Source organism: Colobus angolensis, unplaced genomic scaffold, assembly GCF_000951035.1.
Source record: "Colobus angolensis palliatus isolate OR3802 unplaced genomic scaffold, Cang.pa_1.0 Scaffold130, whole genome shotgun sequence".
In the NCBI taxonomy this organism is placed as follows: domain Eukaryota; kingdom Metazoa; phylum Chordata; class Mammalia; order Primates; family Cercopithecidae; genus Colobus; species Colobus angolensis.
This window is the reverse complement of record NW_012114253.1, coordinates 3280777-3307191: the sequence shown is the minus strand read 5'-3', so window position 1 is coordinate 3307191 and position 26415 is coordinate 3280777. Positions and strand designations below refer to the sequence as shown.

General features: G+C 43.4%; 1 protein-coding gene across 1 annotated transcript in view; it reads right to left on the bottom strand.

The window, feature by feature from the left end:
* UBR4 (ubiquitin protein ligase E3 component n-recognin 4) overlaps positions 1–26415 on the bottom strand; it is a 134907-nt gene that overhangs the window by 37958 nt on the left and 70534 nt on the right. The window contains exons 61-78 of the mRNA XM_011934073.1: positions 17731–17827; positions 16967–17074; positions 16378–16494; positions 15205–15414; positions 13303–13452; positions 11602–11829; positions 10701–10779; positions 9952–10197; positions 8953–9121; positions 8314–8458; positions 7634–7719; positions 6609–6696; positions 6007–6200; positions 4182–4421; positions 3609–3747; positions 2745–2870; positions 2499–2627; positions 1315–1658 (exon numbers count right to left, since the gene is read on the bottom strand). Coding sequence (XP_011789463.1) covers positions 1315–1658; positions 2499–2627; positions 2745–2870; positions 3609–3747; positions 4182–4421; positions 6007–6200; positions 6609–6696; positions 7634–7719; positions 8314–8458; positions 8953–9121; positions 9952–10197; positions 10701–10779; positions 11602–11829; positions 13303–13452; positions 15205–15414; positions 16378–16494; positions 16967–17074; positions 17731–17827 — 2895 coding nt within the window. The remainder of the gene's footprint in view (positions 1–1314; positions 1659–2498; positions 2628–2744; positions 2871–3608; positions 3748–4181; positions 4422–6006; positions 6201–6608; positions 6697–7633; positions 7720–8313; positions 8459–8952; positions 9122–9951; positions 10198–10700; positions 10780–11601; positions 11830–13302; positions 13453–15204; positions 15415–16377; positions 16495–16966; positions 17075–17730; positions 17828–26415) is intronic.

The following is a 26415-nucleotide window of genomic DNA, read 5'->3' as shown; positions in this document are numbered from 1 at the left end:
AGAGTCTCACTGTCGCCCAGGCTGGAGTGCAGTGGTGTAATGTCGGCTCACCACAACCTCCGCCTCCTGGGTTCAAGCAAGTCTCCTGCCTCAGCCTCCCAAGTAGCTGGGGGTACAGACGTGAGCCACCACGCCCAAGCAATTTTTTTTTTTTTTGAGATGGAGTCTCACCCTGTCATCCAGGCTAGAGTGCAATGGCGCAATCTTGGCTCACTGCAACTTCTGCCTTCTGGGTTTAAGCGATTCTCCTGCCTTAGCCTCCTGAGTAGCTGGATTACAGGTGTGTGCCACCACGCCCAGCTAATTTTTTGTATCTTTAGTAGAGATAGGGTTTTTACCATGCTGGCCAGGCTGGTCTCAAACTCCTGACCTGCCTGCCTTGGCCTCCCAAAGTGCTGGGATTACAGGTGGGAGCCATCACATTTGGCCCTATTTTTGTATTGTTCTTTCTTTCTTTTTGAGATGGAGTTTCGCTTGTTGCCCAGGCTGGAGTGCAATGGTGCGATCTTGGCTCACCGCAACCTCCGCCTCCTGGGTTCAAGCGATTCTCCTGTCTCAGCCTCCTGAGTAGCTGGGATTATAGGCATGCACCACCACACCCAGCTAATTTTGTATTTTTTGGTAGAGACGGGGGTTTCTCCATGTTGGTCAGGCTGGTCTTGAACTCCCGACCTCAGCTGATCCGCCTGCCTCGGCCTCCCAAAGTGCTGGGATTACAGGTGTGAGCCACAGCACCTGGTCTTATTTTTTATTTTTAATGGAGATGGGGTTTTACCATGTTGGTCAGGCTGGTCTTGAACTCCTGATCTCAAGTGATCCACCAGCCTCTGCCTGCCAAAGTGCTGGGATTACAGGCAAGAGCCACTGCGCCCAGCCTACTGTCAGTATTTTTCAGATGAGGAAAACACAGGCTCAGAGAAATTAAGGAAACTGTCCAAGGTATATAGTACAAGTTATCAGATACTGAAATTGAGTCTTTCCAGTCCAGAGTCCAAGCTCTTAATCCCCAGGCCCCACTGCTCTGCTCCACTATCTTCTTCCATGTGAGTCTTTCTTGAGTTCAAGTGTCTCTCTTCCCTTTCCTCACAAGGACTCAGGGATAGTTTCCTCAAGACACTGTACTGGAACCAAAAAAGCAATTCACTCACCTACACCCTGTGTCTCTTTCCGTCTTTCCTGTTACAAGCTATCTAACCTGCTGGGTGGTCAGAAGCACTATTCTGTGCACCCTCTAACGCTCCTGGCATGGCTGCTGCCACCATCCCGAGTGTCAGTAGGAATCACTAGGCCCATAACCATGGTGTAGGTGCTAACCGAGTTAGGAGGCACATGAGCTGGCGGACCTCCTCCCGCATGGCCGCAGCCCCTCGGCGAAGATTATAATCAAAGAGCTCCCGGATAAGGCCCTGGGAGACAAGGATGTGCCTCAAGGCTGGGTTGGTGGCCAGGGCCCGAAGTAGTGTGATACAATGTTCTGTGACAGCCGAGGCGCAGCCGTAGCACTTGGTGGAGGATGTGTGGCCACAGCCCAGGACGGATAAGGCACGGTACTGGCTGGCAGTGAATGTGGGCTGCACAGAGGTCCGGGATGATTTAGTGGCTGCTTCCCTCTGCTGTAGGTCGTATTCCAACAACTCTTTACGCGAAGCAAAGACTTTCTAAGAACAAAAAGGTAACAATAATGGGAATTAGCAATTAAAATAAGAAGAGGATGTTAATTGGAGAATTAGTTTTGCTTTAGAAAAAACTTTACATGCATTATATAATTTAATCTTCTCAATAACCCAACCAGTTTGATGCTTTATCTCCATTTTACAGAGAAGGAAACTGAAGCATGGAGGCACTCGCTTGACCAAGATAAGTGGCAGGGTCCGAACTTAGACTCAGATGGTAGGCTCATGTTCTTAACTCCCATGTAACAAAGACAAAGGTCAGAAGCTAATACACGTGTAGCAAAGATGGCACTCCAGCAATTTGGGGTTGAGGAGGAAGGTAACTGGATGCTCTCCTTATCTGAGGTACCTCTGTCTATGGCTAGCCTCCCATCTCAGGGAGATTAGGTCTGTGACACTGCAACTGACACATGGCCCACCCTGGTTGGTTGCAGTTGGTGTGCCCTTACCCTATAGCCCACAAACATGGCATATCAGAAAAAGAGGGAACAGAATCTTGGCACCAAATTTTTTAAGACCAGTAACCCCTCTACTAAGAGATAGGTTGTTAATGCCTTAAAAAAAACCAAAAAACCATATCTATGCTACCTTCCCATCACCAGCATGCTCAGTTATCTAGCATGAACTCAGCATTCTGACCAGCGCCATAAATCACGGTGGGGGAGATGCCATTTGGTGCAGCTGCCTGCCTGCCTTTTCAGCTGGATTGGGCAGGGACAACACCAAGACTTGGACTGCTGGATAAGAGAGCTGCAGGACTGCTTTGAAAACAACGCCAGTAACACTTGGACAAAATACACCCAAAAGCTGCTCCCCGCTCTCTACCTGGATGATTTTGGAGAGTTCATCAAAAGAGTTCTTGCAGTCTCCACAATACTCCTGAGCCAACTGCAGGATGTACCGATTCACACTGGCGGAAGTGGAGCTGATGCCCCCTGCTGTTCCTGAGTCATCCTGCAACCCCAAGAGGTAAGCTGTCAGGCTTCTCACCTAAGGTGATCTCACCTAGGACGCAGTCTTCTGATCATGACCCAAGGCCTTCTCCAAATGCCCTTTGCAGCATGGGATTACCTGTGGCTTTTCTGGAGCTGCCTCATTCACTTTGCAGAGCAGGTTTTCCAGCTGTGGCCGATGTCCCATCAGCTGATGATACACTCGATCAGCTTTGTCCAAAAGTGTATTGATGTTGGATACAGCCTAGACAAGAAAAGACAGGGACCTGAGTGAAGGCTTTTTAGTTGATGACTTTCCCTGAGTAATCCTCATTGCTAACCATTTACCAGAACATTTCCTATGGGTCAGGCACTGTGTTTCACATACATTATCTCTGTTCTTCACAATAATCCTTCCAGTGAGGTGGGTATATTATTTCTAATAAAAATACAATGCACATCTGTGATATATAATAATACAATGCTGAGAGAAGTAACTTATACTAGGTTACACAAGTATTAAAAGTATGGCTGGAATTAGAATTTCTATCCTTCTGACTCCAAAGCGAAATGTTCTTCTGTTATCCCTATAGGTGCCCCTTTTCCACTGTTCTTTAATATCTAGAACCTCACCCCCACCCATATCATGCAGACTGGGAACTAGCACTGGACAAGTTAATACTGAGGGAGGACCAACAGCCTCAATATGAAGCAGTCTGTGGAACAAACGCAGGGCAAAGCATCCAAATCCAAAGTTATTTGTACCTGGAGATACTCTAGTTTCATTACCAGTCAACACTTTTCTAAAATCCTATGCAAACCATGTCTTCCAATATAATACATCTTACGCCATTCTTAGCTCCCACCCAAAAGCTGGGTCCTGAAACTGGTGTTGAGTCAAAGAAGGCTTGGACTAGAAAGTAAAGTGCACTGCACTGCACCAGCTCTGCCCAAAGTCCAGATCAAGGCCACAGCCCTGAGTCTAGGCCAAATCTGGCCTCACCTTCTTCCGGTCTTCTTCATTCTCAATGGGATCCACTGCACAGCAAGGTTTGGCATAGAGCATGAAGTCGAAGCGGGCATATTTACAGAAGCCACAGGCATTGCAGAGGAAGGGATCCTTTTCATCATAGTTGATGGATCTGAGTAACCAAAGCGTTTGGGTCAGTGAGGTGACAAGGCTGGGTGGGGTAGGGGTCACTCTGAGGAGATGGATTGTGCCACATTTCCATACTCTGGTAACCACTGCAGGGGCTACTGAAGGGACAATAGCAAATGAATGACTTAAGCAGCCAGGTAACAAGAAAGCAAGACCCAGAGCTAAACTTCTGGACCTCCCTCCGCCTTAACCCTCCACCCCTGCCTCAGGACAGGCACACTCGTGCACACATGCACATACACACACTCACTCTCTCTTCTTCCTCCTCCCTTTCTACCCTTGAACCCACTCTATAAACCCGTAATTCTCTAAATGTTCTGAGGGAATCAGACACTGCAATCGCTCACACTGACACCGTTATAGAAAAACAACAAGGAATGTGCACGGCCCTGGCCTAAGGGATGACCACTGACTTACCTGCATTTGTGACACTGGTACACATTCTCTCCACAGTTGCCACAGACCCCTGGGTTGGCAGGGACTGAGGCACTACAGCGTGGGCACTGCAGGGTCTCTGTGGAGGCCTGGTAGTTTTCATAGAAGTCTGCAAACTCAATCATCAGATTGGAGGCCACAATGGGCAACGGCAGGTCAATCTTCACCTCTGTCTGCCCAGGGGTCAGCTGAACCTTCTTGGCTTTGTGCCAGCGAGCTGGCCTAGGAAAGACAGACAGCCTTGAGATTTTCTCATCTAACCTTCAGTGGTAACAGTCTGATGAGACAAAGAGAAAGACTGTCCCATGTATTTTTCTAAGGCAATTAAGTGGTTACTCTAAGGAAAAGAAATCTGGCATATAACAGGAAGCCAGTTTAAAAAAAGTTTTCCACTACCTTTTCTCTATAAAAAAAGAAAAGAACATACAAGTGCTTTAAGCTGTTATATATGATACCTTTTGAAATTCCAGGAAAACAACAGAAGTATATAACAAGGGAAACCATGACTCCAAAAGCATGCCACACTGAAGCCTGTAAGAGGTGCAATGATGATGCATGCCGCCAAGTTCCCATCCTGACAGCAACCATGGAAAGATAAAGCTAGGCTGTTTTAGAGTGGCAGAGGAAGAAAATCAGGGTCTGAACCAAGTGCTAAGTCAAGTCATAAAGAGGAAGGTATGTAATAATTTTGGGGTGATTATAGTCACACAATGAGAGCTAATATTTACTGAGTACTTACTATGTGCTAGGCTCTGTTCTCAGCACCGGACACATACTAACTCGTTTAATCCTTAAAATAAAACCCTGGAAGTGGGGCCCTAACTCCATTTTATAGTTACAGAAACTGAGGTTAAGCAGCTTCTCCAAGGTCACAGAGCTACGTAGCAGAGCTGGGATCTGAACTCAAACAGTCTACCAGCAGCTCTGCTGACTCCACACAGTGAAAAATCAAACCCACCTCCTCTGGAGGGGAATGGGTCATCCTAATGCGCAGCATCTACTTTCAGGTCACCAAGGGGAAACTAGGCTTTTCAAGGCGAGAAGAGAAACCTCCCTAGGCAGCCTTCATGGCCACATGATGCTGTGGTACACGAGCCTTATTCTGCCTCTTGGAGTAACAGCAATACTTCCATCCTGTGTGCAGAACAGCTCTGTAAGTCTTACTATTCAAATAGCATCGACCTGTGTTCTCCATCCAGTAGCAATGCCTGAGAGTTCAACAACAGGCGACCTGTCTCTGTGAAAGTCAACACTACAACCCATGTGAGTGCCTCTCTTGGCCTATATACGACATTCAGTCACTGGGATACATGGGCTAGGAAGATCCAGTATCAGCAGATATAGAGGAAAGGCACCATGAAGAAATTGAAGAGTGTGTGTACTAAAGAAGCTTCTTGAGAAATAACTTCCTGCCCTATGAGCAAGAGTATAGCTGTCTTCATCCAAGAAATGACAATTACTTCCCAATACAGAAGGTTTTATCTAAGACTAGAACTTTACATAAGAATAGTTAAAATGGGCATGAGAAGCCTGGAGGTCCCCTCACTCAGCTTCCCCTCCCTAGGCAGGCTGTTGAGGAACTTCCACAGACCCCTATGGCTCCACTGGAGTAATTTAGAAATAATCTTTGTCAACATCCTTAGAACTGTTGTTTCACTTTTGTCTTTCAGTCATGAATGGAGTAGCCAAGAGGATACACTAGGCCTCTAGGGATGTGCTGCCTTACTCCATTCCCGGAACCAAAGGCAGCACATGAGCTTGAGCCTTACAGACCTGCTGCCCCTCCCGAGGCCTAAAAAGCCCGTACTTGTTTTTCAACTCCACGATGGCCTGCACGGTTCGGTTATTATAATACAGGTTGATGGTCCGCACCATCTTGGTCCGTTTCAGATCCCCGATTTTCACTGTCACTTTGCTGATGGTGTGACTGCCAATGAGCTTCACAACCTGCTGGGTGGTGGTGTACCGCGTGTCCACTTTAATGGAAGACAGCTTGATATACTAAATACAAGAGTTCACAAAACATGGTATTAGTTCAGGACTCATACTGCCTTTTAAAAAATTCATCAATGTAACCCACTCTTCATCCACAAGCTGAAGTTTCTATTTAATTTTTTAAAAAGTATTTTGTAGAGATGGGGTCTCACCATCTTGCCCAGGCTGGTCTCAAACTCCTGGGCTCAGGGGATCCTCCCATCTTAGCCTCCCAAAGTGCTGGGATTATAGGCTTGAGCCACTGCACCCAGCCAAGTTTCTATTTAAGGTAATAAATGTGGCAGATAAAAATTCCTACTATTGGTGACCAACCATTAGGAGAGGAACATCTATGTGATAATGATCCATCTCTAGAAACAAGAATCCCACTGGGCCTATAGGCCTCAGGACTGTCCATGTACAGATGTTACTTACACAGAACGGCACTTCCGGATTATTACACACCAGGCAGGGATCACTCTCCAGGTAATAGCCATCAAACTCCACTAAGCCAGACAAAGTGCTAAGGAAGAAACCAGTCTTAGCATGAATAAATTTTCATCTTAGGAAGCACTGAGCTTCACAAAAAAATCATGAGAAAGCCATGGCTCAACGTCCCCCAAAGTGAGCCCCACCCTAAAGAGAACTCAAGGACACGGGAGAAATCCCAATAGGATTATGAAGTCACAGGAAAGAAATTTCAACTAACTGACCTTAGATGCTTTCTAATCTTTGATCTATCCTTCAGAGGAATTCTAAAAAGTAGTAAAATTTGACTGAAGAGTCACAATTAAATTTACTAAAAATCACTGAACTGTACATTTAAAACAGGTGAATACATAAATGATCTCAATAAAGTTTTTTTTTTTTTAAAGAACAGTCACTACTAAACCACAGAAATAATGCACTGTCAATTTAACCAATATCCTCTTATAAAAGTTTTTTTAAAAAAGGAAGACATTTTCTTTAGATTTGTTTTATCCTATTTAACTTAAACCCTTGAAACTAAAGACCCTTTTTTTTTTTTGAAACAGGGTCTCACTCTGTCACCCAGGGTGGAGTGCAGTGGCTTGGCTCACAGTTCATTGCACCCTTGAACTTCTGGGCCCAAGCCATCCTCCTGCCTTAGCCTCCCTAGCAGCTGGGACCACAGGTACATGCCACCAAGCCTGGCTAATTTTTTAAAAATTTTTTGTAGAGATGAAGTCTCACTATGTTGCTCAGGCTATACAGACCTTTCTACATTACTATTCACCAAACCCTGAACACAGCAATGACATTTTGAGTACCTTCTATGCGCAAGACCCTGGGCTACATGGAGGGGACGGGAATCTCAACTAGGCAGATTGACTTTTCTCTCAGGGGCTTGCCAATTCCTATGTAAGAGCCTATCAACATTCAAATAACTCCTCAGAAAGCTGACTGAGCTTCCCACAGGTAGAAAGCAAAATAAAGCTCACTTATAAATGTTCGAGTTGGGGTGGTTGGTAAGAATATGGTTTTGAGTCCGCAGAATCTCCACAGCCTTCTGCGAATACTCCTTCAACTGAAAGAGAATTCAGTAAAGAAACAAGTTAAAGCCCAAGGGGAAGTCTTATTGGAAAAGACTTCTGTCTTCTGCATTCTAGCTGAATACCGCCCTAGACGTACCAGACTTCTCAGTCAGAATCATACAAAGCTGGGCCTAATCTCAATCATTTAAATGGATTCTATCTCCTTTAGAAGTTTCCACGAGCTTTAGTGATAGGTGGTATGCTTTTCCAACCTGATGGAGGAAGATCATTTTTATTCTTATGGAGAAGCCATAAAGGTTAGCTAATTGCAGAAACATTTTCTGGTATGTAATCAGGGCTACCAGCAAAACCAAGGGCACTTGCTTTTCCAACGAACTATAATGAGTGCTATCTTTTTTTCTTTCCCCACTTGACCTTGACCTACTTCCTATGTTAAGTCAGATTTGCTAGTGTATATTGTCTACATCACAGACATATTACAAGTGCTTAACAAGAAATGCAAAACTAGATATATTTAAAAGAGATTTTGTATATGGACTCCCTGAATCTGGGTTGTTCATAATATTCTTAAGAGAAAAAAGGCTAAATAGGGCAAGTTGCCTCTCTGACCATAAAGCAGCTGTTACCTTCTTCTCCGTTTGTGGCGTTTTCAGGGAGAAATATCCTAGTAGGTCCACAAACTGGGCAGCCTTACGACCATAGGCTGGGAGTTCTGGCCAGATGGACCACATCAGATCTAGCAGGAGCTCCTGTTGAGATTTGCTGGAATTTCTGTAGATATAGGACAGCTCATGTTACCAAGCAGCAGGAAACCCTGAGGCACCTGTGTTTATCGCTGAGACCCTGGTATTGTTTTTATAAATGTATCTATTTCCCCACAATTATGGGTGTAAGTTTGAACAGTTTTGTTTCTCTTTTGACAATCAATCCTACCAGATGCAGCATAGTCATTTGCTGCCTCTACCCACCACCCAATGTACCCCAGAGCAGAAACTGAGCTTTCTTAGCCTACAGAGTCAAGCTCGGTCATGTTACAGACCCAGAAACATAGCCTTCTGAGTAGAAAACAGATCCTCTCCTGCCTATGACATCAGTTTAATGGCTAAGAAGCAGACAATGATGAAGAAATCTCTAAAGCACAAGAGGATTCAGGCTGGCTAACTACTGACTCTGTGACTGTATGCAACCGAAAACCAAAACAGAACTGCATTACGCACCCTGGCCTCAGACCCTTGCAGATCTGCCAAACCCAGCCCTGGCCCTACCTGTAGATGTGCAGCGTCAGACAGTGGGCCTGCCAGCGCACCGAGGAAGAATTGGACTCCAACAGGAAACAACGCAGGAACTGGATCAGGGTTTCCTTATCAGCAAATTTGTTCAGCTGGTTCACCAGAGCTGTGCACAGCTGGTCCTCCTGGCTGCCAGAGCTCTCACCTGCAAGATTAGGACAGGACTGAGGGCTGAAGAGTAGGAAGAAGTCCTCTAGGGTCCTAAGGCCTGGGCTACCAAATGGGGAATGAAGGAATTCTGTCCATTTCTAAAAGTTTCTACTGAATGCTGATATTCTGCAAAACAATTTTGAGTTGTTCACTGGGGGACGAATAGGTCAGCCTCAAATGAGACATATGTGCAGCATTGGGGATGCAGTGGTGAGCACAACCGCCTTCCAGATGAGACATACAATCATGACACTGAAAAACCATAGGATAAAGTGCTATATAAGCTGGCACTGAACAAATACAGTGACACTGGAGGAGGAACTTCCTTTCAAGAGCTTCCAATAGGCCTGCACAGAGATGTCCGATCATTAACTGCGGGAATGTGAACCACCACCACTGCTCTCAACCCTGATCACTGATCTCAGGTCTCCAAGGACCACGGAAAGCAGTGCAGCTGACGGTGAGGATCAGTTAAAAGAGCTAACATTTACTGAGCATTTACCAATGCACTCAGTCACATTTCACTTAACTCTGATGGGAGCTCCACAGAGAAGGTGTTATTATTTCACAGAATAAGAAATTTGGCCTACTAAAAATGTTCAGTACACTTTGACTTTTCTTATTATTGTCACTTGGTATGAGAAGCCATGCTGTTTAAGGTGTCACGTCAGTATAAATGAACATGAGACCGAAAGTAGACACTAGAGAACATTTGGGCCTTAGGTCCCCTGTAAATCAGGATTAAAAGACCTTTTACAAACCAGGTGCTCCAAGAGAGATTTACACACATCACTGTGGTCACAATGACAAGAGGGTGACCCTTACCATCTTTCTCCTTTTCTTTTTCTTCTTTCTTGCTCTTTTTAGTGGAAGACTTGGATTGTGTTGTGGCTTGTCCGGAACTGGCAGCCACAGGGGCTGAGGAGGAAGAAGCACTGGAGGATCCCGCAGAGGCTGCCAGTGCAGCGAGCACTTTGCTGCCACAGAGAGCACAGGAGAGCAGTTGCAGCAGCACTGGGGATACGCCCTCGTCCACGAGGAAACTGACTTGGAGGAGGAAGTACAGGACGGCTGCAAGCAGAGGAGACAGTGGCTCAGCTCTGAGATGACCCCGACCAGACTCACGAGAACCAAAGCAGCGTCCCCCTATAGCTGAGACTGCCCTGTTCTCACCAGCTTTCTTTGCCATGTTCTCTCTGCTGGACATTGTGAAGAAGTTATACTTTCTGTGGAAATCTCTGAAAAGTATTATAACTACACACTGAGCAGAGGCCCCTGCTCCTTTGAATAAGGGGTTCTCTAGACTCCACCTACTCCTCTTTGGCTTTACTGCCACTACCTGGAGGTCAGAGACTCCTACTTTGTGCTTCCACAGCACCCCAAACTTTGACTACCAGCCCTCACCACTTTTTTAGATTTTTACTTGTCTTCTTTGCTAGGCAGAGTTCTGTCTAGTCTATGTATCTTGTTCATAGCTATATCTCCAGCATCCAGTTCAGGGCTTGGCATATAGTAGGCCTTAATAGTTCCTGAATGAATGAATAACAGCAATCAAAAGGAGCAGCATTGCTTACAGTCGTCTTTGATGCAGAATTTCTGCCAGTTGATGGTTCGCTGGGCGGCAATCTCTGCACAGGCTTTCAGGTGCTCCATCTGAAACAGGAACCAACCGTGGGAAAGGAGTAACTCCACCATGCTGCCCAGACAAGCACCACACCTGCTGCCTGGAGCCATCTCCCCAGCTTTGGACTACAAGCTGAACATGATCTTCTGAGCAAAGCAGTTGCTTGCTGGGATGTCTGATAAACCTGGCACCATGGCCCACACACTGCTACAACCACTCCAGCTCTTACTGAACCTGCCTTTGTTCTACCCCCATCCCTGTGGAAGGTGTTGTTTTCAGGAACCTTCAGACTACTCAAAAAGGCAACAGCAAAAGATAGACTATGACCTAAGAAACTACAATCCAGTTTACTTTTCTTGATGTAAACACAATAGCAAGGACACGAGCCAGCTAGATTAAAGACGTCCTTTCTAGGTTGTTCATGTACAAAATATTCAGTTTGCTTCTTTAAGTCCAAACAGTTTCTCTTTAGGCAGTAATACATTTTTCTACTAGAACCTTCATCATTTCTTTAGTATTCAAGGGTAAAAACCAGAGGTGCACAAAGAGGTCAATTCTGGCTAGGATGTAAGCAAATGGCACTGGTAAGAAGCTCAGGCCACTCACCTCACAGTGGAGGAACTGCTGCCAGGTGGGACGAGAGTGCTGAGGGGGACATCCCACACCCTGAAGCCAACTACACGTGGTACAGCACCCAGACAGGGGTTATGGATTTACCCTCATCTCAGCCCTAACCATGCCATTGTCAACACAGTTAAAAGTCCTGCGTTATTACCTCCAGCCCTATTACCTACTTGGCTAAGCCTTATCACATGCTCCCTCCCTGTCCTACCAGGTCCCAGCCCTCGTACCAGGCTGATGAGTGTGTCATATTGCAAGGCGGAGCCTGAGCTGGCTGTAACCACACTTGCCCGGAGGAATATCCCCTGCTCTTCTAGCAGCTTCTTGATCCCACGCACATGAGAGTCCAGGGTGTGCAAATCCCGGAGCTGGCGATACTTCTCTTTGGATCCACAAATGAAGAGCAGAAGTTTGCGGACTTGACGGCGCACAAATGGAGTCTGCTGGATCATTAGGTACTTGAGGAGAAAAACACCATAAAGAGTAAATGACTCTGGGACTGTATGTGTATCAACTGTGGCTCTCACAATCCGGGTTTTAATAAACTGTTATTAAAAGCTGGGGAGAGGCCGGGCACGGGGGCTCACACCTGTAACCCCAGCACTTTGGGAGGCCAAGGTGGGCTGATCACTTGAGGTCAGGAATTTGAGACCAGCCTGGCCAACATGGTGAAACCCCGTCTCTACTAACAATACAAAAATTAGCTGGCCATGGTAGCACTGCCTGTAATCCCAGCTACTAAGGAGGCTGAGGCAGGAGAATTTGTTGAACCCAGGGGGCGGAGGTTGCAGTGAGCCGATATCGTGGCACTGCACTCCAACCTGGGCCAACAGAGCAAGACTCAGTCTGGAAAAAAAAACAGCGGGGGGCTGGGGAGAAACACAAACCAAGCTGTTTCCTCTTGACCAAACCAGCCTCTCTTGAACTTAGGTATCCTTTAATGAGACCAGGAGAAAGAAAGGGAGAGAAAGAAATCAGAGGAAAATATCAATATTCGTGTATATCTTCCTTGTGCCCTTAGGAATCTACAGGGAAGCTGGCCTCCACTTCAGCCCACCCAAATGGAAACTATCAAGAAAAAAAAAAATTCCAAATCTCTTTTTCAAGTAAAAGAGCTAAAGAAAAGTTTGGGTTGGTACAACTATGTAACTCGAAATCCTCATCTGAGGTTTGTTAACAGATTATTCTTCCCAGAGTTAATCTATCTCAGGGTTGCTGTGCTGGTTACTAAGGTTATTAAGCTATTGTCTCTCAGTTCCCAACCCACCCAACAACACTGCCCAGTGATGCCCAGGCCAGAATTATGCCAAGTGCACTACTTCTTTGCCAGCTGGCTCCCTCTTAGGTTCTGCCAACAGAGAGGGACGCTGGCAGCAGGAGGAAGAAGGGGCTTGTTTCTTCCCATCTCCCTGCAGTCCTAGCAACAGCCCTGAACCCTGGCAGCCACAATGAGTTCTAATCATCAGCTTCTCTCACTGCTCCCAGAATCACCCGCATCACATCCCCACAGGGCAGCTGCTTCCTGATAACTGCTTCCGGCAGTTACTATCCCTGTGTTACCTCAATGTTTCCTTTTTTGCCTTTTTTGTTGTCCAAGAGCATTTACCCAAATTCCCATATTGAAATCTCTGTTAAGATAACTAGTATACTTTGTTTTCCTGACAGAACCTAAATTATTAAACTTGCCCATTATGAGCACACATGGGGGAGTTCAACACACAGAATCAGAAGGTAAAGTATGGCTTGCTTGATACACATCTCCCACAGTTCTACCCACAGTATGTTCCAGAAGGGTAAGACCAAGACCTGTAAGGGAGACAGGAACTCTGCAAGGGGAAATACCGAGTGAGGACGAGGAAGAAAGGGGCCCACAGAGGCGAATGCAGATGTGTCCTCAGCCAACAAGCATGCAGCTTGGGACTTTCACTTACCTCAGAGAGGAAGTAAAACCACGAATGGTCAAAGACAGGAGGCGGGATGCGGGAATTGGTGTCAGCAATCTTTTTGATTTGGTATGGAAGCCTCAGTACCATTTCTGTCAGAAGCTGAGTATAGGCCTCAAACACATCGGCAGCATGGCCCTGGGAGAAGAAAACTTGCATGAGAACCTGTGACTGTCGATTCCATGACCACACTTAGGAAAACCGCTGGCTCACTAGGCATATTACACGTTGGAGGTGGTAAAGGGTGCCTTTCAGAGCCGGAATCAAGATTGACTGACAGTTTATTCTACAAACTCAGAAGGCCCAGGATTCTGGGGGCAATTTAATTACATGCAAAGGTTACAGTGGAGACAGACCTCACTTCTAAAAGTCCTAATATTTCACTCTGTGGCTTTTGACACTGAGTCGATTGTACTCTGTTTACATAAAGATGAGTGCTAGAAAGGCCAAAAAAATTGGGAAAAAAAAAAAAAGGTAGTAAGGATCTCTGACTTCTATGAGATGTATTCTATTCCCTAGAACCAAAATTTCCCATGATAACAAGAAATTGTTAAATAAACCAAGGCTGTCAAGATTACTAAACTCAGCCAAGATTCCTGGCTTCATGAAACACAAAAAGGCAGAGGTAAATGAGAGATCTGAGGAAAGTGGAAACAACAGCTATCCTGCAAGTTGTGTGGTCCCATAAAAAGAATCTGTAAGAGTTTGAGGGCACAATGTGCCTCACATATTCAACTCCCAGCTATTCATCGGTTCTGTATCAAGCACTGGAGTTGTAAACAGTAATAAAACATGGTTTCTGCTGAGAGTGTGGAGGGGAAGACAGGTGAGTGAGCGCACAGGGTGTTCCGGGAACCCAGGACAAGGCTCTCTTGAGCAGACTTGATGGCAGGGAGTGTGTTAGGGAAGTTTTCCCTAGGATCCAAAGCTTGTGCTGAGTCTTGAAAATGGGTTAGGAATTCACTAGGCAGGGGAAGAAAGGGGAGCAGAGGGAGAGGAAAGAATTCCAGAAGGGACAGCACGAACAAAGGCAACACGCCACATCTTGGGAAATGCACAGGCTGGCGGGCTGCGTGTAAGGTGTAACAGGTGACAAAGCTAGAGAGTCAAGCAGGTGGCTGGGTCCTCCAGAACTTTTTGGTCTATAAGTCATGGAAAACCACCAAAGAGTCATGAAAAAACAGCAAGACACGGTCAGATCCACACTCTATACCTATTGTATTCCTCCCCTACTCAAAGCTATTCTGGGTGGGCAGTGAGGAAGAGAGTGGTGATAGCAGTTAATATGGACTGGGCATTGATACATGCTAGGCACTGTGCTAAGTCCTTTACAAACAGCACCTCATTCAACACTCACAACAGCCTTATAAAGTAGACACCATCTGCATGCTCGTTTTCCAGCGGTAGAAGCTGAAGGTTAGGGAGGTTAGACAGACAGAACTTCTCCATGCTTCAAGACTGGTAAGTAAGAACACAAGACGGTACTTATCCCAGATTCATCTGATCAGAAGGCCCATCTTCTTAATAATACGTTAAAGGGCCTCTCCGTGGTGACAGCACAGGGAATATCTGACACACACGTCATGACCCACAACTGATGACGTTAGCTTGTACCTTCTCATCTTTTTCTAAACTTAATGTGAAATGAGATAACTGTGATTTCATTCAAATCCTCCAATTTACAAAGAGGCAGGAGCCAGAATCCCCAGAAGGTTGGGAGAAGTGGTCATTTATTCAGTCATGCTGAGATTAACCCCCACCAAGGAATACCGGCTCCTTCCTATGGCTCTTCACCCTCAGCCCCTTGAGCACTCTTCTCTTCACTGCAAGGAAAAAGAAGAGTGCTCTGAACAAAGGACAAGTGTTTCTTTGATGAGGGAAATATCTCACCTTCACATACTGGCGGAGAAAGAATGGGCTCATGTCAGGTGGGGAGGAGGTAGTATGTGGTTTTAGCAACTGGCTGGTAGCCACAGGCTCCTCGTCATTCTGTTGGCTCTTCCAATATTCCAGCAGTGATTTCAGCACGTGCAGGCAGTAGTCCACAGCCCCAGAGCTCAGTAGAGCTGCTGCTGTGGCACTGGAGATGAGGGAAGATGACTGGGAGACAGAGAAAATACAGAGATGGTAAGAATGGCTTGTAAAAACAATGTGAAATCCGGGTGGGTGTTGGGGATGGGAAACACACTTACAATAGTCCTGGCTTCTATGGCAGTGAGTGAATCAGGCTCTTGCACTGAAACTTCCCTAAGGAAGTTTGTGAGGTTTTTTGGAACTTTTTTGAACCACATGGTAAGACAAACAAAGAAACACACCTGTTCTCAACTCTAACCTTGCTACACACACACGCCAGAGGCCAGGGAGGCAAGATTAGATAACCTTTCCCCTGGAGGGGATGGGTTCCCTCTTTTACCGTGAGCAACTAGAAAAGAAGCCCAATTCAAGAAGGAGAGAGAAAACTTTCCATTTTAGGCACTTCTGAACAACCCCACCCCACCCCCTATAGAGTCTTCCATAGAACCAGCTTCCAAAGGAGATGGGGGTGAGTGATCACATGCATAAAAAAGTAGGAGAAAAGCTACTGTAAATAAGACCATTAGAAGAGCCTTGCAAATCCCAGTAAACCCCACAGCTCCTAAGCTCATTAAGATTGGATGCAGTTCAGCCTCAATTTCTACCTTCTCTGCTTTGTGCTAATCTCCTTTCACCACACACACATCGCTTTCTCTCTGCTTTATTACCACACCTTATAGCAACATACACTAGGGGAATCCTCTTAGCCACTCTGTGCCTTGCAGAAGAGAGCACTGCTTTTCAATAACGGAACTGCCAAACCCTTTAACCCCTCCATTGGCGGGACTGTTACCAAAGACCAGGGCTTGGAAGGGATTCAGAAAAAGGTGGAGGTTCTGCTCTTGAAAAGGTGACAGCTTAGAATCTTACTCCCCCTCAAGGAACAATGGCTTTATTCTTACAGAGGACTAGCACCCCTGCGCTGGCCCTAGCACTACCCAGACAATCCTCTTACCGTTCCCCAAACCCATAAACCCAAAGCAAAAATACCTCACATATGGAAGACTTGGATCCAGATTTGGTGCGGGACATGAAGACACTCAGCAGTCTCATTACTACCAGATGGACTTCATTCAGGGCGCTGCGCTCATTCTTCTTGGAGACATCCTGCAGGCCAAAGCATAAGACCAGAAACCTCTACTTACTTGATGCTTGAGGCAACCTCTGAACAAGATCCCTTCAAGTCAAGCCCATCAGCCCTAAAGTGTTCCTTAGATTGAATCGGACACAAAACAACCCCCAGTATATCCATGGACTATACTTGGGGTACCCAGAGCCCGATACACTTAGGAGGCCATATTAAGATATGAACAACTAACTTAATGTTTTCACCTCACTGAGCACAAAAGGTCCATGAGGGTAAGAACTTCATCTTTGCCCTCAACTATGCTCAGAGTCCAAAACTACGTTCGGGCCAAAGCAGGCCCTGAATACACTTTTGTTTACTCAACAGAACTGGAGCCCTCAGTGGATGGTTACCCCTTGAAATGAGGTGAAGTTGCTCTATGAAACAAATGGGAACCTGAGGAAGTATCTCAGCCAATCCTGTTTCTCACACAGATTGCTTCTCAGATTTTACCTTTTTATCCATACCCAACTCAGCAATAAGCTGGGAGAGCAGGTTATCTAAGGCCCCCTTATCTTTCTCATCTTCTCCATCCAGATCTGTAGTGAGCATTAGAATGACCTAGAAGTCAAAGAGAGAAAACACAAAAAACCCAATTTCCTAAAGAAGAACAACTCGAAATACAGGGTGTTCCAGAAGAAACCCTAATCTTCCTGACATCCCTATCAATCATAACTGTAATCCATTACAGCATTCTAAATTCCCAGTATCCAAAGCTTCAGTATTCAGAGTCAGAAAAGTCAAATTCTGATATATGCCACACTTGACATTACACAAAATGTTTTGTAAAAAGTTTGTAAAATTGATGGACTAACCTATATTATATCCAAGCAAAGCAGCTTGAGAAAGGGTAGTACACTGAACTAAGAATTAAAGAACAGTTTTGAATCTGAGGAAGACAGCTAGTGAGTGGAAGAACAGCTATTAGCCCACTAATATCAACAAAGAAACTAGAGACTCAGAATCTCAGGAGCGGGCTTTGCACCAGCTCTGTCAATAACAACCTGGATGAACTTGAGCATTTAAAAAATTCTCTGACCCTTAGCCTTCTCATTTATAAAATGAAGAGCTGTAATTTGTAGCTCAAAAATCAAATTGCATTATTCTGTGACCTAACACCAAACGAAGGCTTCCAGGTCCTCTGCAATAGAGATGCGGGCATGCTTAAGGATAGTCCAATCATGACCTGACAGAGACCCAGGTGAGCTAAGAGATACCTGCATGTACGGGATGGCCCGGACACCCCCAACGTTGCGTAACTGAGGCAGGGTCTGCAGTAATCTCTCCAACAGCATTAGACGGACCATGTGCAGCCTAAAAGGGTGAGGAAAAGATAGAAAACATGAGCTGTACTCCAACAGAAACCAGCTGAATATAGTTCCCTCCCCACTCCAACCCTGCTACCAAGGTCAACAAGAAGCCTAATGCTTAGGAACAGTCTCCAGCATTAAAAAAAAAGTTAAGAACTGCCTAATTGGTATGCCAGTCAGCAACACAGAAGGAGAGATCTCACTCTGTTAAAAAGCAAAACTATTCTAAAATACAACTGATGGCACTGAAGAAAATCCTACTACAGGAAAGTTCAAAGTATTTCCCAAGCCTCCAGGCCCTGGTAGTTCTCAGCTTCAAAGCCAAAGCTCCAACTGCAAGATTTATGGCTTTTTTCTAATATGTGGCCCTATTGTGCCTCCAAACATTATTTTCTAGAATTCTTCTATATACAAATTCTGTATCACCCAGCTGCACAGTGACTCAGCCCTTTCTTTCTCACGTTTCCCAAATTCTTATAAAGTCCACTCACTGCTCTATTCTCTCACACTTTGTCCACCATCTTCCCAATACAATATTCTGTTTCAATGTCACACTCTCCTACTGGACTCATGAGTTTTCCCATATAATCAATTGGCCATTACCTAGCCTTCATCTGCAGATATACAGCTGACCTTCTGTACTAAGTATGTGCCCCTGGATCTCTAGCTAATATGCTGATTCAAGAGGATGATGAAAATTAATTAAGGTCCTGCTGACAATTTGGTTGCTAGTCTCCCCTGATACACAATCTCATACAGATTAAGAATATTGGCCGGGCGCGGTGGCTCAAGCCTGTAATCCCAGCACTTTGGGAGGCCGAGACGGGCGGATCACGAGGTCAGGAGATCGAGACCATCCTGGCTAACACGGTGAAACCCCGTCTCTACTAAAAAATACAAAAAACTAGCCGGGCGAGGTGGCGGGCGCCTGTAGTCCCAGCTACTTGGGAGGCTGAGGCAGGAGAATGGCGTAAACCCGGGAGGCGGAGCTTGCAGTGAGCTGAGATCCGGCCACTGCACTCCAGCCCAGGCGACAGAGCAAGACTCCGTCTCAAAAAAAAAAAAAAAAAAAAAAAAAGAACATAGTTGCTGAATAAATCAATGGATTCACTTTCATAATTAGTAAATGGTCCACGTCTCATTTTTATCTTAGACATTATTTGTAAGAAACCACATGCCTATTTTTTCTTTAATGTGTGATTTTCACGTGTTACATATCTTAGCAGGTAAACAGAATACTTTTTCTTTTCTTAAAAAGAAAATTTTTTAAAATACAAAAAAAGACCAAAAAAATTGTTTTAAAGAAAACAGCTGGGCATGGTGGTGTGCCTCTAATCCCAGCAATTCAGGAGACTAAGAACAGAGGATTGGTTGAGCCCAGGAATTCAAAGATGCAGTGAGCTATGATCACACCACTGCATTCCAGCCTGGGCAACAGAGCTAAAGTGAGCTACTGTACCTAGCCCAGAATCTTTTCAAAATAATACAAGTCTGGATGAAAGTACAGGGTCTAGGGTTGGGTGTGGTAGCTCATGTCTATAATCCCAACACTTGGAGGCTGAGGCAGGAGTTCAAGACCAGCCAGGGAAACATAGCAAGATCTCATCTCTACAAAAAATTAAAATATTAGCCAGACGTGGTGCCATGTGCCTATAGTCCTGCCTCAGGAAGATCACTTGATCCCAGGAGTTCAAGGTTACAATGAGCCATGATCATGCCACTGTACTCCAGCCTGAACAACAGAGCAAGACCCTGTCTCTAAAAAAAGAATGAATGAAAGAAAGCATGGGGTCTTACGTGAATTATAAATTATTATGATTCTAAAAAGAACTCAAAGGAATGAGCTAACTGTTCTTCAGAATACCATGCATGTGTCTGTTAATAATTAGCCAAGCTAGGTGGGGACTACAAATGATTAAGAATTGTTCAAAGATGGACTAGGTACAAGTGAGGAAAGGTGAGATGATGGCAGCAGTTCAACAGTTTGAACATAAAACATGAGACGGATTTGTTTTGAGATGGATTAATATCTTCAGATTTGGAGACCATACACGCGAATATACACACATGAAGAAAAAGTCAACAAAATGAGCAGAGTCTAGACTTGGACCAAGACCACAGCAGAATATTTTCAAACATCATTCATTCATTCATTTTGTTTTCTGAGCCTGGGACACCCTGTTGCCCACGCTGGAGTGCAGTGGCACAATCACAGCTCAGTGCAGTCTTGACTTCCTGGACTCAAGAGATCCTCCCACCTCAGGATCCTGAGTAGCTGGTACCACTGGCGCATGCCATCATGCCCGGCTAATTTTTATATTTTTTGTAGAGACAGGGTCTCCCTGTGTTGCCCAGGCTGATCTCAAACTCCTGGGCTCAAGCGATCATCCCACTTCAGCCTCCCAAAGTGCTGGGATTACAGGTATAAGCCACCAGACCCAACCTATTTTCAAAGTCTTACACAGTACTCCTGAAACTTTAAAAAAAAAAAGTAAACACAGCACCAAAAACTGCAGTTTCCTTTTCTTTAGTGACTTAAAGTAAAATTCTGTTTTATTTAAAATAATTCATATTTCAACTAAGCAAAGGCTGAAAATAAAACCAAAAAAATTTTAAATAATTCATTAACCAATTATTTAATTAACTTATTCATGAAAAAAGGTTAACTTAAAACCACTATAGAGAATTCCATTGTCAATATGGTTAGGTTACCTAAATTCACCCTCTTCCTAAAAACAAATGAAAATCCTAAGACGATATAACACCATTTTAGAAGCAGTGATGAGTCTCAAGAGATTTAAAAAAAAATCTACAATCCACCTGGCTCATGCCTGTAATCCCAGCACTTTGGGAGGCCAAGGTGGGTGGATCATCTGAGGTCAAAAGTTCAAGACCAACCTAACCAACATGGAGAAACCCCATCTCTACTAAAAATACAAAATTAGCCGGGCATGGTCATACACGCCTGTAATCCTAGCTACTTGGGAGGCTGAGGGAGGAGAATCGCTTGAACCTGGGAGGCAGAGGTTGCAGTGAGCAAAGATCATGCCAATGCACTCCAGCCTGGGCAACAAGAGTGAAACTACGTCTCAAAAAACAAACAAACAAAAAAATCTACAATGACCCAGCATGTTCCCAACCATGGTAAAATTAAACTATAAACCAATAACAAAAAGATAACTAGAAAATTCCCAAATATTTAGAAATTTAGTAACATACTTTTAAATATCCCATGGGCCAAAGACTAAATTACAACAGAATTTAGAAAATAATTTGAATTGAACAGCACTGAAAATACATTATCAAAACACAACATTATCAAAATATGTGAGCTGCAGCCAAAGCAAGATTAAGATGGAATTTTAGAAAAAACACGTTGCTTCAAATACAGTTGTTTTTTTTGTTTGTTTGTTTGTTTGAGATGGAGTCTCACTCTGTCACCCAGGCTGGAGTACAGTGGCGTGATCTCGGCTCATAGTAACCTCCGCCTCCCACGTTCAAGCAATTCTCCTATCTCAGCCTCCCAAGTAGCTGTGATTAGAGGTGCACGCCACCATGCAAGGCTAATTTTTATATCTTTAGTAGAGACAGGGTTTTGCTTTGTTGGCCAGGCTGGTTTTGAACTCCTGGCCTCAAGTGATCAGCCCGTCTCGGCCTCCCAAAATGATGGGATTACAGGCGTGAGCCACCGCACCTGGCCGAATATGTATTTATAAAGTAGGTTTAAAATACATATGATTAAATGATTTAGGTTTGTATCTCATGAGCCCAGAAATAGAACAGGAACAATAGAACAACAACAAAAAAAAAATAGTACAGAAAGGTAAATAGCAAAAGAAAGGAAATAATAAAAAGCAGGAATAAAATAGAAAGCAGACATACAACAGAAAAAAAACAGAACCAAAAGCCAGTTCTTTCAAATAAAGTTGATAACCCCTAGCAAGACTGACAAAGAATAAGTCACCATTGTCAGAAATGAAAAAAGGCAAATCACTACAGATTGTCAAGACACTAAAAAGATGAGAAAAAAAAAAAAATGAACAGGTTTATGCCAGTAAAACTGACAACTTTAATAAAGTCAACAAATTCCTTTTAAAATACAATATACCAAAATTGAAACCAAAATAAATAAAAATAATTCTCTAGCATTTAAAGAATAAACCTAATTTTAAATCTTCCCTTACATAAAGTCCAGACTCAGATGACTTCACTGGTGAATTTCTCTAAGAATTTATGAAAGAAAGAACACTAATCTTACATAAACTCTTCTAGAGCAAGAGAAAAGGGGATCTTGCCCTGACTTATTTTATGACGCCAGAATAACGTGAATATCAATCCCTGACAAAGACATCTCGAAGAAAAATGATAAGCCTAAACTAAAAATTAGCAAATCAGGTCACACGATATAAAGGATAACACATCATGACTAAATAGGTTTAATAATAGAAAAATCAATTAATGTAATCTATAACCTTAAATAAAATAAAGAAGAAAAATCATATAAGTCATTCAATACATGAAACACAAGAAACGGGAAATCTTGAAAAACCCATTTAAGATAAAAATCTCCCAGCAAACCAGGAATAAAACTTCCTTAATCTGATAGATATCCATAAAAAACCCTTGCACTAACATCACACTTAATGAGAAAGTATTGAACCTTTTCACCCTGAGTTTGGGGATGAGATAATGTTCATCATCACCACTTCTTTCAACATTATACAAGAGGTCCTAGCTAATGAAATAAGACAAGAAAAGAAAATTAAAAAGTATGAAGATTGGAATGAAAAAAGTTAAACTGTTATTTGCAGGTGATAAGATTGTGGGCCGGGCGCGGTGGCTCAAGCCTGTAATCCCAGCACTTTGGAAGGCCGAGACAGGCGGATCATGAGGTCAGGAGATCGAGACCATCCTGGCTAACACGGTGAAACCCCGTCTCTACTAAAAATACAAAAACTAGCCGGGAGATGGCGGGCGCCTGTAGTCCCAGCTACTCGGGAGGCTGAGGCAGGAGAATGGCGTAAACCCGGGAGGCGGAGCTTGCAGTGAGCTGAGATCCGGCCACTGCACTCCAGTCCGGGCGACAGAGCGAGACTCCATCTCAAAAAAAAAAAAAAAAAAGATTGTGGATGCAGAAAATCCACTAGAATCTATCATTAGAATAAATAAGTGAGCTGGGTGCAGTGGCTCACACCTGTAATCCCAACACTGGGAGGCTGAGGAAGGAGGATCACTTGAGTCCAGGAGTTCAAGACCAGCTTGGGCAATAGTGAGATGCTGTTCTGACAAAATAAATAAATAAATAAATAAAATACTAGGCCGGGTATGGTGGCTCACACCTGTTATCCCAGCACTTTGGGAGGCCAAGGTGGGTGGATCATCTGAGGTTGGGAGTTCGAGACCAGCCTGGCCAACATGACGAAACTCTGTCTCTACTAAAAATACAAAAATTAGCTGGGTGCCAGGTGTGGTGACACATGCCTGTAATCCCAGCTACTCAGGAGGCTGAGGCATGAGAATCGCTTGAACCTGGAAAGTGGAGATTGCAGTGAGCTGAGATTGTACCACTGCACTCCAGCCTGGGCAAGACACTCCAATCTCTGTCTCAAAAAAAAAAAAAAAAATTAAAAACAGCTGGGCATGGTTGCACGCCCCTAGCTACTCAGGCAGGAGGATTCCTTGAGCCTAGGCATTTGAGGTTGCAATGTGCTATGATTGTCCCACTGCACACTAGTCTGGGAAACAGAGTGAGACTCCGTCTCAAAAATAAATAAATAAATACAAACAGCTGGGCATGGTGGCATGTGCCTAGTTACTCAGACGGCTGAGGCAGGAGGATTCCTTGAGCCTAGGTGTTCAAGGTTGCAGTGAGCTATCTATGATTGCGCACACCAGCTTGGGCAAGTAAGACTGTCTTAAAAGAAAACAAAACAAGAAACGACAAGAAATAAGTGAACTAAGAAAGATTATCAGATACAAAGTCAAAATAAAAGTAATAATGAGTTCACTAGCAATTAAAAAGTTATTAGGCCAAAAATGTAAGCAGAACTCAGAGACAAATTTTAGGGACTTTTGAAATATGACAAGTTAAGGCCAACATGTTCTGAAGGCAACTTGACCCTCTGGTTGCCAGGACCTCACACGGCATTTGGAATAGGAATAAAAGCAGAGGATCTTCCTTAAGTGGGGAAGGTTTTCATTTTTTCTTCTTTAGACCTCCTCTGTGGACAGTAGGGAAGGTCTTCAAAGAGAACCTCATAGAAGAACCACAGAAGGCTATACCCTCACTTTAAAAGTAAACAGTAATAAATGACTTCCCTTCACACTCTTCCCCGCACCTGCACCTCCCGCCCCACTCTAGCCTAGGAGCCTAAAAGAAAAACTACCTAACTGAAATCTTAACACTGAGAAGAGGGGAGGGGAAAATGAATAGCTGCTGAGAATTTAATCCAGTTTATACATTTGTTTTCCTTTTAATGCTTTTGTGTCCTATTCAGTAAATCTTCGCCAAACCCAAGTTATGAAGACATCCTGTCTTTTAAAAGCAAGAAGTTGTTACCCTTTGTATTTACATCTATAAGTTGATTTTTGCATATAAGATCAGGTCAAGATTCATCTTATTCTATGTACATTTCCAGCTGACCCATTATTATTTATCAAAAAAAACCCTCCTTTCCCCCACTGTACATAAGTGTCACCTTTGTTATAAATCAGATGAACAGGTATGTGTGAAGCTGTTTCTGAACTCCAGCCCATTCCACTAATCTATTTGTCTATCTTCATACCATTATCACACTGTCTTAATTACCATAGCTTTATAATAAGTTATAGTTCTATAAAGTCCTCTAACTTTATGAATTTTCTTCAATATTGCCTTGGCTAATCCACATAAATGTTTGTATCAACTTGTCAATTTTAACACGTAACTCCAGCCAAAATTTATGACTACGATTATACGGCTCTATATCAATTCGAAGACAATTATCTTCACAATGAGTCTTTCAATCCATAAACATGATGTAGTTCTTCATTTATTTAGGTCTTTAACTTCTCTTAGATTGTGCAGTGTTCACAGTAGAAGTCTTACATATCTTTCTAATTTATTGCTATGTATTTGATGTTTTTTAATGCTACTCAAATAGATCAAGAAATTTATAAATAAATAAGCACAAGGAACACAAAAGAAAAACAGATTTTAAGAGACATGAAGAAGAGAATGATCGTCTAACATCTATTTAACTGAAATCCCAGAAAGAGAAATAACAGAAAATAAGACAAAAAGAATATCTGATAAGATTAATAGATGAGATTTTTCCAAAATAAAAGACACTAACCCACACATCCAAGAGTCCCAAAGACTACTAAGCAAAACAAATGTAAAGAAATAAATCACATATCCTGGTAAAACTGCAAAAATAATGACAAATGAAGATCTTAAAAGTAGCAGTAAAGACATTACTTTCAAAGAAGCAACAGCTAAAATAGGAGGTGATTTCTCATTGGAAATAAAATAATAGAATACCATTTTCAACTAGGGAGGTCGGGGGTGCCGCCAACCCAAAATTTTATACCCATCAAAAATACATCCTCAAATGTAAGTTCAATAAAGATATTTCCAGACCAACAAAATCTGAGATATTGTAAACCAGCAAACCTCCCTAAAGGGAAATCTAAATGACACAGTTCAGGAAAAAAATGATCCTGGATGGGAGGTCTCAGAGGCATAAAGAAATGTTAGGCACAGAAAATGGACCATATGAGTAAAACTTTAACAAACACTGACCATATAAACTATAAAATCCTCAAGGCTTTAAGAAGACATTAAAAAAGTTAAAACACACAAAAATGATCATTTATATTGATAAGAAGGAGTAAAGTCTTCTAAGATCCTCATATTATTCAGGAAGAAGGTGCAGCTGTTAGTTAAACTTCATTTTGAATATGGTAAGTATGCAAGTTAAAATGCATAGTATAACCACTGAAAGATTAAAAACAGAGTAAACAACTTCCAAACCTGCAGAGTTGGAGGAAAAAAGGAAAAAAACAGGAACAAAAAATTAGCAAGTCAACTCAAAAGAAGGCCAACAAGGAAAGAAAAGGACACGCACAGAACAAATAAGAAGCACAAAGTAATAGCAGACATCCATTCCAAATCTGTTAGCAATCAACATTAATTATAAATGAACTCAACCATATCAACTAGAAGACAAAAGTAGACTGGATTTTAAATTTTTAAAGTAAATTTTAAAAAAATCATAAAGACCAAGTTAACTGAACATAAGGAAATTAACCTAGAAATCACATTAAGAAAAATGTTAGATTTTTTAAAACTCTATCAAAATATCATCTATTAACAGAACCACAGAAATTCATCCAGAGAAGTAAACGGCTTACGTTCAAGCAGTAGGATATAGGGAACGTGGAAGGCACTCTTTGATGCCCCCTTTAAATGTCTCTGATGCCTGACTGCATCAGGCACCATAGTTTTTCCCTGATAGAAATCATTTAGCCGGGCGCGGTGGCTCAAGCCTGTAATCCCAGCACTTTGGGAGGCCGAGACGGGCGGATCACGAGGTCAGGAGATCGAGACCA